The sequence below is a fragment of the Desmodus rotundus genome, chromosome 7 (genome assembly GCF_022682495.2).
Source record: "Desmodus rotundus isolate HL8 chromosome 7, HLdesRot8A.1, whole genome shotgun sequence".
NCBI lineage: Eukaryota > Metazoa > Chordata > Mammalia > Chiroptera > Phyllostomidae > Desmodus > Desmodus rotundus.
Genome location: NC_071393.1, coordinates 76,578,305 through 76,591,226, shown reverse-complemented (window position 1 = coordinate 76,591,226; position 12,922 = coordinate 76,578,305). Strand labels below are relative to the sequence as shown.

Sequence of the window (12,922 nt, the reverse complement as noted above, 5' to 3'; positions counted from 1 at the left end):
ACGCCTCCTCCAGCCTGGCCACCTCCCCTCCCGCACCCTCCTTCCCAGGCTTGAGGCCCAGCTCCAAACTTCAGGCCCAATCGGAGTGGTTTCTTATTCATCATTCATTCATTTGATTGGTTGAAAACAGGACTAAGGAAGTCGAGCCCCTAACCCTGCGGGAAAAGGGGACTGAGAGATAAGAGCGCAAGGCCAGTTCACACTGGTTTGAGGCCTCTAGGTGGCACCCTTTTCTGCTGAGTTCCAGACACTGTGCTAGGTACTTTACTTGAGGTAGTCCTGAAATCACACTGGGCGTCAGATACGCCCATACATGCCCAGTCCCTGTCCTGTGGGTCTAGATATAGGACTTTCTCTTCACAAAAGTAAATCAACCCTTTGCCTTCTTGAGGAAGGAAGGAATCATGGCATTATTGTGAGACTTTTCTGCAGTCCATTCTGCAGGAATCAGTAGTGGGTAATCCCCCCTGCAACTCCCAGGCAGCCAAGCAGCAGCAGCTTCTGAAGCCTGCCACCAATACTGGCCTTTAACCTGCTGCTGGAACAGAGGCCTGGGCTACCGAGGTGGATGGTGAGGCATGGCCTTCAGGAGCTCAGGTGGCTTTTTAACTGCGTTGTAAAGGTTCCAAGCTCCTTGGAGTTCAGTGTCCACACATGATAAATAAGAACGGGTGTCAACAGTGTCAACCATGTCCGCAAAGGGGAGAAAAAAAAGGCCAGAGTGCCATATGTCATATGAAGAAAGTAGCAGGAACAAATCTGCCAGATGTACAGTAGTAACATAAGGAGGTGAACAGGTATAATTTTCAAATATTTTCCTTGATGGAGATGAGACTTGAAGTTGTGACCAAAGCACCGCTGCACCAAGCTCCAACACAGGTAAGCCATCAAGGGGATGTTAAAAAACGCCAGCTGGAAAGAGGAGCAGAACAGAACCATTAGCTTACTAGCAAGCCCTCAGAGGGGTCAGGACCAGGTCTCACTAACACATTAGGCAGCTCCTAAGAATATGTTGCTTTCTTTCTTGGGGGTTAACCCTCTGATTCTTTATGTTTCAATCACACTTACTTCTAACACAAAAGTTGACTTATATTAGTTGTATATTTTGACCTGTATCCTTTTATTCATTTTAAAGGCAGGTATCATTTCACTTATGTTGAAGCCCTCAATAATGTTTAAGGTGGAAATGAACTGAATATGTATGAATCTGTATGTGCACACACGATTTTGGATTAGTGGCAGGGGAAGAGGAACTTGGGTATCAATATTTTTTTCTTATCTCTGTTTTTATTTGAAGTAGCATGATGATTCCTAGAATATAAAAATTAGAAGATTTAACTTATAATCCAGTTTAGCTACTGTATTATTCATCCATTCATCACCCATTATGCGGTAGACACTGCTATGCTCTAGGCTTAGGACACGCTGGCGAACAAGTCAGAAAAGATGCATCACAGAGCTTGTATTATAACAGGAAGAGACCGAAAAAGAGAGATAATTACAGATTTTGAAACATTCAATAAAGGAAATAACTGGGTCACGAGGGTAACTGGCAGATAAACTCTCTTAGGCCTAAAGCACAAGAATGAGTCAGTGGGAGGAAGTACATTCCAGGCAGAAGAATCAAATGAAAAGCCCAGAGGTGGGTGAGGTCTTGGCCTACTAAGGCCAATGGCCTAGAACATGATGAGCCAGGTGGAAACTGGGGCAGTCAGCAGGACCCAGATCATGTCACTGCTCTGCTTAAAAGGGTTTGAAGCTGAGAAGTGAGTAGGTTGATTAAGGTTTTAAAAGTACCACAGTGGATACTCAGTGGCAAACTGACAGTAAGGAGGCAAATGCAGTAGAGAGAGGACCAGTTAGAGGGTGCTTGCAGCAGCCCAGGCAAGAAATAATTCTGACTTAGACTAGGGTGGTGGTAATGAGATGGAAAGAAGTGGTGGATTCAAGATGTAGATTGGAGGTAGAGCAAACAAGGTATTACTTGCTAATGAACTAGGCAGAGTATGAGGGAAGGGGAAGACTTGAGGATGCATCCTAAAGAAACTGGGTGAATTGTGGAGCCATTTATTAAAATTGAACGAACTAGAGAGGAACAAACTTGGGGGTAGAAATTAAAGGTCCTATGTACTATGGAGATGCTTGGTAGATGCCTAAGGAAGACATGAAATGGCAATTGGCTATACAGGCACCTGAAGTGCAGAGAAGAGGTCTAGTTCAGAGATGTAGATTTGGGAGTCATGAGCCTAGATGATAGGTAAGATCCATTACTAGTGTGCCATTTATTCAAATATGAATATATACCCACCCTTTGGAAGGATCAGGTTTACCTGGTATAAGAGTGCTCCTGAGAGAAAACCTCCATTTACATGATAAAACTGAAATGGACCAAGACCTACACACATATGAAATGCTGCTTTACAGAGAATGTTCTGGCCTATGGTCAGTATTTGCAGAGGTCTTCCCTGTTTATCTCTAATCCTGCTAGTCACACATTTTATTACCCTGGTATGAGGCTCTGACCTCATTTTTAACAATGTTTTTGGATCTATTCCAAAACTTCAGGTCATCACCTCCAGATTTTAGTCCATTAGTCCCATTAAGTGAGTAAAATAAACTGTTTAGTAAATACCTATTGATAGAAATTTGCTATGGGTCAGAGTTTTATATGTGTGTTTGTTTGTTTGTTTTAAAGGTATCTCAGTCAAAATGTAAACCAAATGTATTAGTGTTTCCCAAACAAGTATACTACCAACAGATAGCCCAGGTCTGGTTTTGCCCAGTGCAGCATCCACTGGATAATGACCCACTTTTCTTGTGTGTCCATTCTTCCTTTCCTTCTCCTGAAATAATTTCCTGCTTCATTATCATAATCAATTTTGGTTTACTCAGAAGTCTGTCATTTACTCTACCGTAAGTCCTTTATTTTATTTTATTTTTTTGTCAATGAAAAATACCATGAGACAAACAACAAACACCAAGGCCTCTTTTGCCTCTTATAAACCCTGCCTGCCAAACATTTATTTTAGATATTTATAAGAGAATGGTGGAATAAGGAGCTTAGGAAGTACTCAAAAGGCAAACAAAACACCAGTTATTAAAGACTACCTGCCAGTAAATTAGGAAACGTGATCTATGGTGTTTAATTTCAGATTTTAGATTTAATTCCTAAGTGTTACACAATTAATCCAACAAAGCCAAGGTGTTCTTAAATTGCATTTCTGACTTCTTACCTGGAGAAGTCCAACGATAAAAGTTACACTGCCTTGTAGGAAATGCCCATCAACAAAGATCCCAAAGGAAAAGCAGCAACCCATTTTGCCTTCAGTAATTTCACCAAAGAACCATGGTCCTGAAGAGGAAGTGGAAAGGGGATGATTCAGTAATTGTGACTCTAATTACATACATCACAAGGTGCATTTACAAGAATAACAAAAAGAATATGAGACTAGTCATCTACAAGCATTTTATTCGCATAGCTTTTCTTCTCTGCTGATCTCTAACGTTGCACCCGAGTCCTAGCTAACCAATCATTTGCTCCTTTGCTCCATATTTCTCTGGATTACAAAATCATCTGAGTACATGCTATACTTGGAATAGACATGTAGCTTATAGATTGCAGGAACACACAGGAGTACATTCAAAAATCTTAGGAGATTTGGTTGCAATAATAACCTCAATCTAATGTTTTAACATTTCCTTTAAGCAGCAAAGAGGTATTCTTCAGAAGTTAATTTTCCAAATAACTGAGGTTTACTCCTTTAAGCTATAAAACTTCAACCACTTTAATCTCTCTAAAATGCACTTCTTCTCTTTATTATTAATATTAATGAATGTGTTTTAACCTTCTCCTATTGATCCATAGTCATTGCTTTGCACATCAACTGCATACCAGGGTGAACATGTACACAATTTAACTTGCTTCTTTATTTTAGTTTTTCACCTATGATGCCAATAATGACTTTTCTTTCCTCCCTACTATTATTTACTGCCCCTTCTCAGTATGCAGGTGTCTGGAACCACTAGATTGTCAAGAGTGATTAAGGGACAGTCAGACTTCCTTTCTCAAAATGCAAATACCTTCATTCGCTGGTAAGAACAGAGTTCAGCTTTAAAAAGTCATAGGTAATTTTCTCAGATATACCTTATATATTATATAAACTCCATTAGATACATAAGTCTAAAAAACTGTTTTCCCTTCAAGTTTCAACTTTTGAAAATGAAGCAACTTCTGTCGTCTTAAGGTTTTCTTTTATAGCCAGGAACCAAATCACTCGCTTCTCCTGCTAGTGTAAGACAAGTGTCCAGAACAGCTTCAACCTGTCTGCTGGCAAGAAAACTGACTTCCAAAGGGGAGCTTGTTATGTAGTGTGGTAAAGTGTCATATTTTTTATTTCAATACTTTGTGTTGTCTGATGGGAGTTGGTAATGAGCAAAGAAAAGTCCAAAGGTGGAGAAAAAGTATAAAACAAAGACCAAGTAACAAATAGCCTAATTAACTTTTAATCACTAATGTATATTAGTAAAAAGCTTTAAAAATGGACCTACAGTGCTTTCTGCTTCTGTAAGTGGCTAAGTGACTTTGTAAGTATTGAGTATAAGTTACTAGAACAGAAGAATTCAGATATGCCTGAACTTACTGCTCATCCCAGCTTCTCTCTTTCTTGAGTTGAGTTTTTAGGAGCCACACATTAATAAGTTATTCACTGAACTACATACTAGGCATTGTGCTTAGTGCTGGGCATAGAGGTGAACAAGAGAGATAAGACATCCATGGATATTCTAGCGAGGGGAGAGATGATGAACACAGAAGATAACCATAAATTCTGACAAAGGAACAAAGGACATGAAAAGCAAGATGAAATAAAGGATAAAACTTAAGGTAGTCAGAGAAGGCTGCTTTGAGGAGATGGCAGTTAAGCTGATCTGTCTTCTGTTAGGTTTCTACACAAATTCTGCAGTGGTCTTCTCAGCACTGTTAAGTAAATTAAATGTCCTTTTTAAAAAAAATGTTCAGTAATTTTAGAGAGAGAGCAAGGGAAGGAGAGAGGGAGAGAGCAACAGAGACAGGGAGAGGGAGAGAGGGAGAGAGAGAGAGAGAGATAGAAAGAGAGAGACACACACACATCAATGTGAGAGAAACATCAAGTGACTGCTCCCATACATGCCCTGACTGGGGATCAAACCCACAACCTTTTGATGTACGAGCTGACTCTCCAACTGAGCCACCTGACCAGGGCCTAAATGTCCTTTAAACACATTAAGAAACAACTTTATTTCCCAAGACCATATACCAGGAATCATGTGCCATTCGTTACATTCTCAGAAGCCTAAATGACTCTATTGTCAAAATTCTCAATATATTCCTTGGCAAATTTCTCTACAATCTCAGGTTTCTTAATTGACTTACCCAGCACTGTATATAGAGTCAGCAACAACACAGAATAGTAGAAGATGTTTATTTTGCTCAAGACATGAAGGGAAAATGAGGTCAAATTTAAAAATCCTGGAGGTCCTAAAGAGAATAAATTTGAAAAATCCAATGAACACATGCAAAGTTCAATTTCTTTATAACATGGGCTATCCTATATACCCAGCAAATCTGTTGTTACATAGCAACTATACACATAACACAACTTTAAATTCATAAGTTGGCAGGAATCTTGACGAACCAATTCACTTGGAATTGCAAAGGGCAGGAAATTCAAAGCAATGGTGCAGTCGAGGAGCACACACACACACTTGCACACAAGTACTTTTTTATAAAGATTTTATTTTTATTTTTAGAGAGAGGGGAAGGGAGGGAGAAAGAGAGGGAGAGAAATATCAATGTGTGGTCGCCTCTCACATGGCCCCTACTGGGGACCTGGCCCACGACCCAGGCATGTGCCCTGAGTGGGAATCAAACCAGTGACCCTTTGGTTTGCAGCCCAAGCTCAATCCACTGAGCTACACCGGCCAGGGCTACTTTTTTAAATGACTGAAAACATTAAGAGAAATACCTGCCAGAGGACCACACTATTTTATCTTTATGTATGTTTGAAATACAATGCTCTACTCAAAGGATGATCAAGTCTTTGTTTTCTAAGGGATTTAGTATAAAAATGTCCAAACTTCCCAAAGGTATATCAAAATATACAAAGGCATATCAAAATTTCTTCATTCTAATCTTAAGTATGAGTATCTGTTCAAACAGTCCTTTCCCATGTGATACAACTCTTACCTCCCAGCTACCTCTTACTACCACTGAAAGGGATCCAAAAAGCCCAAGTGTAAGGTTTTCACACAGAGGAGCTCCATTCTGTGGCCACAGATCCTCAACCCCCACCAGCCATTTCATTCAGGTAGGTGGCTGATCATAAACAGTCAGCAGAAGACATTGACAGGAAGCTTAGTGCATACTGAGCAATGCTAGAGGTGAAAACTATTTAAAGAACTGGTCCCAATGATAACCTGATGTAAGTTAACTAGTATGTCTTTCTTCACAGAACAGAATATAGCATTGCTCAACTTGCTGACAGTTATTTTCGTACAAAGCCTGATGATGGCATGACTTGTCCCACTCTGTGCATTACCTGCTTGCTACTCATTCTTCCCTCAGCTTCTTTCTTATTCTAGTTTGGTACTTCCCAAAGTACAAACCTACATATCCACCTATAATAATGATTATTTATTATAAATAAATAATTCTTTAGCCTTAGAGGCAGCTATGCTTTAAACTTTAAGCAACGTATTGCTCCTTTGGCTGTACATTAGAGTAACCTGGGGGAACTTTTAGAAAACACTCATGCCCGGGTCTCACCCTCCAGAGGTTCTGATTTAATTGGCCAGGGGAGAGGAGGAGCTTAGGCAGCAACCCAGGTGAGTTTAAGGAGCCTGACACAGAAATGTTGCTTCATATAGAGCCATGCTTCTCAGCCTTCACTGCACTTTGGAACCTACTGAGGCTTAAGGTCCTATCCCTGTAGCAATTCTGATGTAATTGGTGCTATGTAGACACTGAGCCTTTAAGCTCCCCATGGGATTCCAAGTTGTAGTCAAAGTTGAGAAGTGCTGTTTAAAGAAAATAACTGACCTGGGGTTGGAAGACTTGGGTTTTCAGTCTCTCCTCTGTCTCTTCCTAGCTATGAGACTTTGGACGACCTATATACCCTCCCCAGTCCTTAGTTTTCTACTGCTGAAAACGGGAACAATGATACCTACCTCACAGGATTGTCATAAGGCCTAAGTAAGATAATGCAGGTAAAAATATGTTGTAAATTTTAAATAAGTTCAGAATAAACAAAGATATCGGTATCCTCACATAATGAGGCTGTGGCCCTCCCTCAAACACTTATTTATTTACATTAGATGCAGGAAAATTATGTGTGCAATAATGTTTCTTGAACTTTTCCATATAAGTTTAAAAAAAATATATATATATATATATATACACAAGCAGGAAAGCATTCAGTAGGATGCGTACCAAGAAGGGATAGGAAAATTTAATCCGACGACTACTTACTGTATATTATGCACACAGTCAGTGCTGGGAGCTGTGGCAAACAAACAAATAGAAGACAAAAGATCCTATAAGGAGGAGCTTGCAGTTTGGCTGAGGAGAAAATGTATATACATTTGAAGTGTCTATGTAGAGTCAAGTGATTGGCTAATTACGTATCAATTAATCATCAGGAAGGAAGGACTATAGGGACTCAGAGAAGAAAGTGCTAATTATGACCTGGAATGGTTGGAGAAAATGTATGGAAAAAGTGGGTTTGAGGTGCGCCGTAAAGGAGGCTAAGATTTAGATAAGTTAAGAAAAATAAATTAGAGATGGTAGCCTGGGCAAAAGCACAGACATGGAAATGACCATGGTCTGAACAGTGAAAACTACCTGGGCCGAAACACAGGAAACTGGTTGAAAAGGTGGCTAGTTAGATTAGACCAGATTGTGGAAGATCTTTAATATCCATCAGAGATGTTTGGTCATTTTAACTACATTGTGATCTTTTCCCCATTTTGGTTGAGTGTCATGAAGCAGCAAATGATTGAGAGTTTTGTTTTGTTTTGTTTTTAAGAGAGGGTACTGTGGAAGACTTATGATAGTTTGAGGATACACCTTGCAGAGCTCAGGCAAAGATCATTTATATTCATATTTATCTCTTGGTAATAGTGAGGACATTATGTGATACTTTAAAATAAAGTCTTCTAAGAATAAAAGGAACCGTGACTAACCTTTAAGCTCTCTATATCCTCGATGCCTAAAAATAATGAGGATGGAGAGCTGGATCAGCACAATCATCACGAAAAGGACACGGGCCTGCAGAGCAATAGATGTTAATGTGAACTAGATACATGGATACAGCTTTAGTTTTTTAAAGGTTTTTAAAATATTCTCATTAACAAAAATGGAACTGACATTAGCAGAAATGACTATGTAAGAAAAATACATGGTCAAAGAAATCAAACGTCTAATCCCCCCAAAAAAGAAAATTGTAAGTTGCTTCAGCATTACTCCTTCAGAATTTGGATACTTAGACCAATGTTGAAACTAAGTAATTTTTTAAAGATTTTATTTATTTATTTTTATAGAGAGGGGAAGAGAGGGAGAAAGAGAGGAAGAGAAACATCAGTGTATGGCTGCCTCTCGAGCATCCCCCACTGGGGACCTGGCCTGCAACCCAGGCTCATGTCCTGACAGGGAATCGAACCAGCGACCCTTTGGTTCACAGGCCAGCAATCCATCCTCTGAGCCACACCAGCCAGGGTGAAACTAAGTAATTTTATACAGTTATATAAAATGATCAAATTAAAATAGTCCACTTTCCTTGTTCTAAGAGAAGCATAATCTGTGTTGTCTTATTTAAAGTTGCATAAGAGTGAAGAAAAACAGTACACAGCACACAGTATACTGCAGCTCAGGGAACAGAGACTGCATTTTCTTTTTGCTTTCTACATCAAGAAATCATTCACTTGGAGACTAATGCACAATAAAGTGACATGTAATCTAGGCCCTTGTTTCTCAAAGTATGGTCCCCAAATTATCATTGGAATCACCTTGAGCTTGTTAGGAATGCAGAATCTCAGGCCCTATCTCAGCCCTCCTGAATTAGAACATGGCTTTACGAATATTCCCAGGTAATTCATAAGAACATCAAAGTTTCCAAAGCCTAATCTAAAAATCAGGCTTATTAAAAATCCTCCTCTCCCAAAATAAATGACATAACAGACTTCTAAAAATGAGACACAAATAGCCATTAGTCATATTTTTAAGAACTCAATCACACAAATAATAAAAGCAAATTAAAATAATAATCAATTTGCCCTGGTCAGTGTGGCTCAGTTGGTTAAGCATTGTCCCATAAACCAAAAGGTCGAAGGTTCGATTCCTGGTCAGGGCATATGCCGAGGTTGTGAGTGCAGTCCCTGGTCTGGTGCATAGGAGAGGCAACCAATAGCTGTTTCTCTCCCTCCCTTCCCTTCTCTCTGAAAGTAGGTGGGCATGTCCTCAGGTGAGGATTAAAATTAGTGAATTAATAAATAATAATCAATTCATATTTTAAATCTGGGAGGATACGCACTAAAGCTATCACTGGGAGGTGAAATTAAAGAAGGTTTACATTTTCTTCTTAACATTGTAGTATGTATCTTTTGTATATTTTATGTATAGAATAATGGGTCTACTTTTTCACCTAGCAATTCACTTCCAGGAATCCCCAAAACTACTACATGCAAAAACTTAGTTACAAGCCGTATTTTTACAGGAGGATGAAAAACTGGAAACAAACACCAAACAATAGGGAAGTGTTTAAGATGTATCTATGGCAATACAATGCAGTCGATAAACACCACGTTATTAAATAATAAAAATTGATATATGACAATAGTCAAAACAAATTCCTCCATGGGAAAAAAATCAGACAGCAAAAGAAAATTAAAAGTATATTTACCATTTTATATTAAAAACTAATATATAAATGTGAGCTAAAAACAGAGTATCATAGTGGCAGATACAATGGTTATAATGGGCAGTGTGGTAAAAGAATAACATGGGAATGGTTTAACTTTCTTTCTAAAATTTCCAGGTTTTCTACATTTAGTATGTATTATTTATATAGGAATAAATATTTTTAAACGATCCATAATCCCACTTAGCACAGTTCCTATAATTCCCTAAGTTATCCTGGTTTTATAGCATTGGTTACAGCCAGATGCTAAACCAGGTATTACTTGTCCATGCCTTTGTTTCTTTTAATTGCTTTTAATGCTTTTAAAAGCATTTTATTCTTCTAGATGAATAACTAAACTTTTCATTTTATAAGGTTCAGCTTTCTCACCACATGATTGTTTACGACTCTGGACCTACCAAATCCAGTAAGAACACACATAACCTCGGAGCGAATTTACTCACCACCGTGCAGTGGTCAGTAAGAAGAACAAATGATGCCAGAAGGTCAAATCTGAGCTGATTATCCTCTTGAAGAGAAAATATGTGGTGAACACTCTTACTTCTTCCAGCAGAATCCTAGTTAGAAGCAGAGCAGAGAAGGAACTCTCATGCTACTTTTCTTTCCACTTACTTTTGATTCTTTATAAGCATTTTACATAAAACTTAAATTAAAACCTTATGATTCTAGATTTAAATCGGAAATTTCACCATGTACTCACAATGTATTTTATCTGTTAAGGAAAATCTATTATTTCCTTATGTTCACTGCAAAAGCCTAGAGATAACAAACCCAACAGCAGTGAGTTAGCTGGACTAGTGCCAACTGTGGTCTTAAAATACTATTTTTCACTACAAGGAGCCAGTGCTCTTTAGAAAACTGGCTGATTCCAGTTCTTGAATAAGAAATGCACAAGAAGAGCTTGGAATATCTTGTCATACCAGAAAGCAAGAAAACTAACAAAGATTACTAGGATTGTATCAAAGGACTTAGTGGCCAATTTGAGAGGCTCCCACTAGCCAAAGATGGAACAATTTGAGCATCAAAAAAGAACAGTGGATTGAAACATACAACAATTTTTTTAAGCATTGAGTTCATAATAACACTAAGACCAGAAGACTCATTTGGTTACTTTTGGCAGATGCTAGAGAAGCAACTCATTATTTTGAAAATTGGTTTAGAAAAGGGAGGGTTGAGGAAGAATTAAGAATTTGTCCTGCCTTTCCTATATGAACTCTGTATCTGGGTGCCAAATGCTTTTTTATAGGACTTTTCTAATGAATACTCATGCAATAGGGAGTAGCAATTTGAACATCATCATTTTATGACTCTAATGAAATAATGGATCTAGGCCAAGATCATCAATAGCAGCTAGAAATCCTTGATGAAAAGCTGGCTGGGTACTTCCTAATGCATGGAGGGATAAGCCAGCAGTGTGCTGGAGCTGGCTTGGATGACTCACAAGGGCCAACTGTTGAACTTTCAGGAATTTTGCAAGCTTGCAAGCTGGCTGATACTGTGTTGGTAGGGATATATATACCATGGAAATTGGTATAAATCAGGGAAAGGCTACAAAGCAGCTTCCACCCGAAACATCCTCCAAGTTGGTTGTTAAATATTTACCAGCACATCATTGGTAGGGTTAACAAGACCTGAATACATTGATCAATCTTAACATTACTGAGAGATAAGCAGATATTATAGGCTTCTGGTGAAAGTATAAAACACCAAATACTTTTTTAGTAAATAGTACTCTTGCTCAGACTCAGATCAAACAGCAAAAATACAGAACACAGGAAACTCTACAGGATAAAATATCCAGTTTCCAAAGAAAGTTGCAAAGGGGAAAAATATAAGAGGTGTGAGATGTGACCTATATTTTTAAAAAGACTGAAGAGACAAGTCAACTAAATGCAATATTGACCCTTGTTTGGATTCTGAGGTGAACCAAGCAAATGCAGTGCATAGAGAAAGACATACATGCATGACACACTGGGAAACCGCACAGTCGCTGGACAGTTCGATATTAAGGAATTACTGTTAATTTTCAGGTATAATATGGTATTATGGTTACAGTTTAAAAAATAGTCTGTATCTTTCAGTGATTCATACTGACATATTTACATATAAAATGACATCATGACGCAGGGAGGAGAGATGCGGGTGGGGTATAGATGAAAAAAGACTGGTCATGAGGTGGTAACTGTTACAGTTGGCTGATGGATACTAAGGAATTCATTATAGTATTATCTCTTTTATGTATTTTTAAAATTTCCCATCATGCAAAAGTTTTTAAACAGTGAAAAGAACTTTTACCCGGTATTTATCAAACTGTACTCCAAATATTCTCACTTTTAATGATAACTTCTTGTCTTAAAGCAGAGATTTCCTTTAATTTTGAGATATAGAAATTTTTAGTCTTTAAATTGGCAAAGTAGACATAACAATCAAAGTACTGGTTCTCAAACGTCAGTGCACATCGGAGTCACCTGAAGGGACTGACTGTTGAGAGATTGCTGGCTACCATCTCCAGAGCTTCTGATTCCCGGGCTGGAGAAGGGAACTGAGTGTTAGCACCTCTAACAATCCCCAGGTTGATGGTACTAGTTCAGGAACCACACTGAGAATCGACCTGAGAATGTTTGCTAGTAGGCTGCCCAGAACCTGTATTCAATGAATATAGTAAGTAGATAAAATGCAAGATAATAAATTGAAATCTCTCATAGATTCTTCTCTGTACATATACCATAATTAAAAGGACATAATGTTCCCATTGATGAATGAGGGGACCAGGTTCCCTACTTAATAGTCAGTAGACCAATTTTTTTAAGTTATACATATACAGACAGGAAACAGCATTTTTTGCCTGGAACTGAGAGTGGGAAGAAAGCAGTTACAAAAGGGCACGAGAAACCATTTGAGGGTGATGCATCGTGTTGACTGTAGCACTGGTTTCAAGGATGTACACGCATGTATGTCAGAACTCACTAACT

The 12,922-nt window shown here is 38.5% G+C and overlaps 1 protein-coding gene across 3 annotated transcripts in view; it reads right to left on the bottom strand.

Moving 5' to 3' along the window:
- Positions 1 to 89: 89 nt before the first annotated feature.
- The window catches only part of TMEM62 (transmembrane protein 62), a 35,300-nt gene continuing 22,467 nt past the window's right edge, over positions 90 to 12,922 (bottom strand). For all 3 annotated transcript variants that reach the window (XM_045201502.3, XM_045201501.3, XM_024567707.4), the window contains 5 exons: positions 10,394 to 10,507; positions 8,218 to 8,302; positions 5,411 to 5,515; positions 3,234 to 3,352; positions 90 to 912 (listed from right to left, as the gene is read on the bottom strand). In XM_045201502.3, the coding sequence (XP_045057437.1) occupies positions 586 to 912; positions 3,234 to 3,352; positions 5,411 to 5,515; positions 8,218 to 8,302; positions 10,394 to 10,507 (750 nt within the window). In that variant the 3' untranslated portion in view covers positions 90 to 585. The remainder of the gene's footprint in view (positions 913 to 3,233; positions 3,353 to 5,410; positions 5,516 to 8,217; positions 8,303 to 10,393; positions 10,508 to 12,922) is intronic.